This window comes from Centruroides sculpturatus, unplaced genomic scaffold (assembly GCF_000671375.1).
Source record: "Centruroides sculpturatus isolate CEXI.00-Female unplaced genomic scaffold, Cexi_2.0 scaffold6715, whole genome shotgun sequence".
NCBI lineage: Eukaryota > Metazoa > Arthropoda > Arachnida > Scorpiones > Buthidae > Centruroides > Centruroides sculpturatus.
In genome coordinates this window covers 1-2,608 of record NW_019390802.1, presented here as the reverse complement: position 1 = coordinate 2,608, position 2,608 = coordinate 1, and the positions used below count along the sequence as shown (strand labels likewise).

Below are 2,608 nucleotides of genomic sequence, written 5' to 3'. Positions count from 1 at the left end.
ATATATAGGCTATATATATACACTTAACACTTTACACTTTCAATTATTATAATAAAAATGAAAGTATAGAAAGTCTAATTCAACTCAGAAATGAAGAATCATGTAGAGAATTCTCCTGGATGATTGTAAATTTTAACGATAGAAGTTATTAGACTGTAAAATTACTATCATTCTTTTTGTTTTTAATTCAAACTTTCCATCCGTGGAAGGAAAGTAATGAAGAACATATTTAAAAATTTTTAGATCGAGGAAAGTAAAATATGTTGAATAACAGCAAGTAGAATTTAGATAATAGGAAAATTTGATTTTCTGTGCTTGAAAAGATATTTTCCTTAGCAATAATTATATTTTTAAAATATATATATTTAAATATAATTTTATTGTGATCAGGTAAAACAAAAGTTAATTTGATTTCAAGCTTCTTATCTGAAATGGAATAAGTTTATCGATTATTTTTCGTCTAATAAAGTTACTTTTTAGTTTAATGGAAACCCGAATATTATCAGATAATCTTATGTAGGCCTATATTTTGTAATTTTAAAGAACTCCGTGATCCAATATTTTTAACTATGAAATTAATCTTATTGATTAAAATTCTGTTTCAAAACTTTATAGTTTTTGGTTTAAAAAAGATTTTTTGGAAAGTTAACTTTTACATAACATATTAAGTATAATTAATATTTCTAATGCTTTAGTTTGTTCCTTCGTCAAGTTTTTAATACAAATTTTAAATTGTTTGATAGAAGAGAGAGAAAAACATCGGTATTGTGTTTATAACATTTAAATGAAATTCGACAGTCTTAAATAATTATTTTTACAGAAAAACGTCAAAGTTTCATTATTAAATTGTGTGTGTGTATAATTGTGACAATTTTTTAGGACAAGACTTCTTATTAAAAATGATTTATAATTTACATATTTTAGAATTATATAATTAAATATTTGTAATACTACCAAATGTTATTATTTNTTTTTTAGGACAAGACTTCTTATTAAAAATGATTTATAATTTACATATTTTAGAATTATATAATTAAATATTTGTAATACTACCAAATGTTATTATTTATTTTATTACAAGTGCGTTTTTAATTATAAAATATATATAAAATGTATAAGAATAAGATTATATATAATTTTGATTAGTTTTTATCTTCTATATATACATATATTTAGAAAAATATATATGTTTTAGGGCGGAGCATATAGAATAGAATGTAAAGATGATGCTGAAGATTTTCGGTCTCTTCTATCTGCTATGCAAGTTTTAGGATTTACTTCCGATGAACAGGATACGATATTTCGTATGCTAGCAGCAGTTCTCCATTTCGGCAATGTATACTTTCACAGAAAACAGGTAAGTTCTCTAAAATAATTGAATACGAACTTATATTTGAGATACGAATGTAAAAGTAATATATATTTAGCTTAAACACGGTCAAGAAGGAGTAGAAATTGGTAGTGACGCAGAAATCAGATGGGCATCCCATCTTTTACAATTGTCAGTTGATGGAATTCTTCGCGCACTCACTACAAGGACAACAGTAAGAAAATACAATTAATAAATTGCAATATTTATTACTAAATGAATTAGCAAATTACAATATTTTTTTACTTAAAAATTGTTTTTTTTTTGCTCTAGGAAGCTCGAAATGAACGTGTTTTGACTGCACTCAATATTGATCAAGCATTAGATGCCAGGTAATAAATCAAATTTTAAAAAATATTGATTTTTTTTAAAATAATTGAATATTGATAATTTTTTAACTTTTGTAGAGATGCCATTTCAAAAGCACTATATTCGAGCCTATTTTCTTGGCTAGTGCATAGAATCAATAAAATAGTCTGTAAAGGTTCAAAGAAAACATCAATTGCTATATTAGATATATTTGGTTTCGAGGTAAAAATATGTCTGTCATTAATTGAAATTATTATTATTAGTATTAGTATTTAAATTTCATTAATTATTATGAAGGATTTCAAGGAAAACAGTTTTGAGCAGTTGTGTATTAATTATGCGAACGAAACGCTTCAATTTTATTTTAACAAACACGTATTTAAATTGGAACAACAAGAATATGCTCGGGAAAAGATCGAATGGCAACCTATTTCTTATCAAGACAATCAACCAGTGCTTAGTCTGATAGCAAAGAAGCCAGTAGGGATACTTTCTCTTCTCGATGATGAAAGTAATTTCCCTAAGGTATTAAAAATTAATCTATAAGAAAAAAAGAAGAAACTATTTTTATAAAATAAAATTATATTAAACAAATTGATATTAAATTCATATTTCAGGCAACAGATTTATCTTTCCTAGAAAAGTGCCATTACAATCACGCTCTGAACGATCTTTATAGCAGACCTAGAATGTCTTCCATGGAATTTGGTATCAAACATTATGCTGGACAAGTTTGGTATTCTGTAGATGGATTCCTTGACAAAAATAGAGACACACTTAGATCTGTAGTTGTGGATTTATTAATCAGTAGCAAAGTTCCGGTAAGAAATCAATATTTTTCAAACTTGTTTAATTTTTAATTTCATTAATATACTGACTTTAAAATTTTTGTTATATTCTAATATTTTAACTTACTGCCGTTTAGTTTTA

At 25.1% G+C, this 2,608-nt stretch overlaps 1 protein-coding gene across 1 annotated transcript; it reads left to right on the top strand.

Moving 5' to 3' along the window:
- Positions 1-1,195: 1,195 nt before the first annotated feature.
- LOC111617520 (unconventional myosin-XV-like) lies at positions 1,196-2,553 on the top strand (the record flags this gene model as incomplete). The annotated part of the gene is made up of 6 exons (XM_023358800.1): positions 1,196-1,357; positions 1,428-1,544; positions 1,643-1,701; positions 1,777-1,900; positions 1,976-2,203; positions 2,296-2,553. Coding segments are annotated over 6 exons (933 nt in total), but the record flags the coding sequence as incomplete, so codon positions are not given.
- Positions 2,554-2,608: the final 55 nt, after the last annotated feature.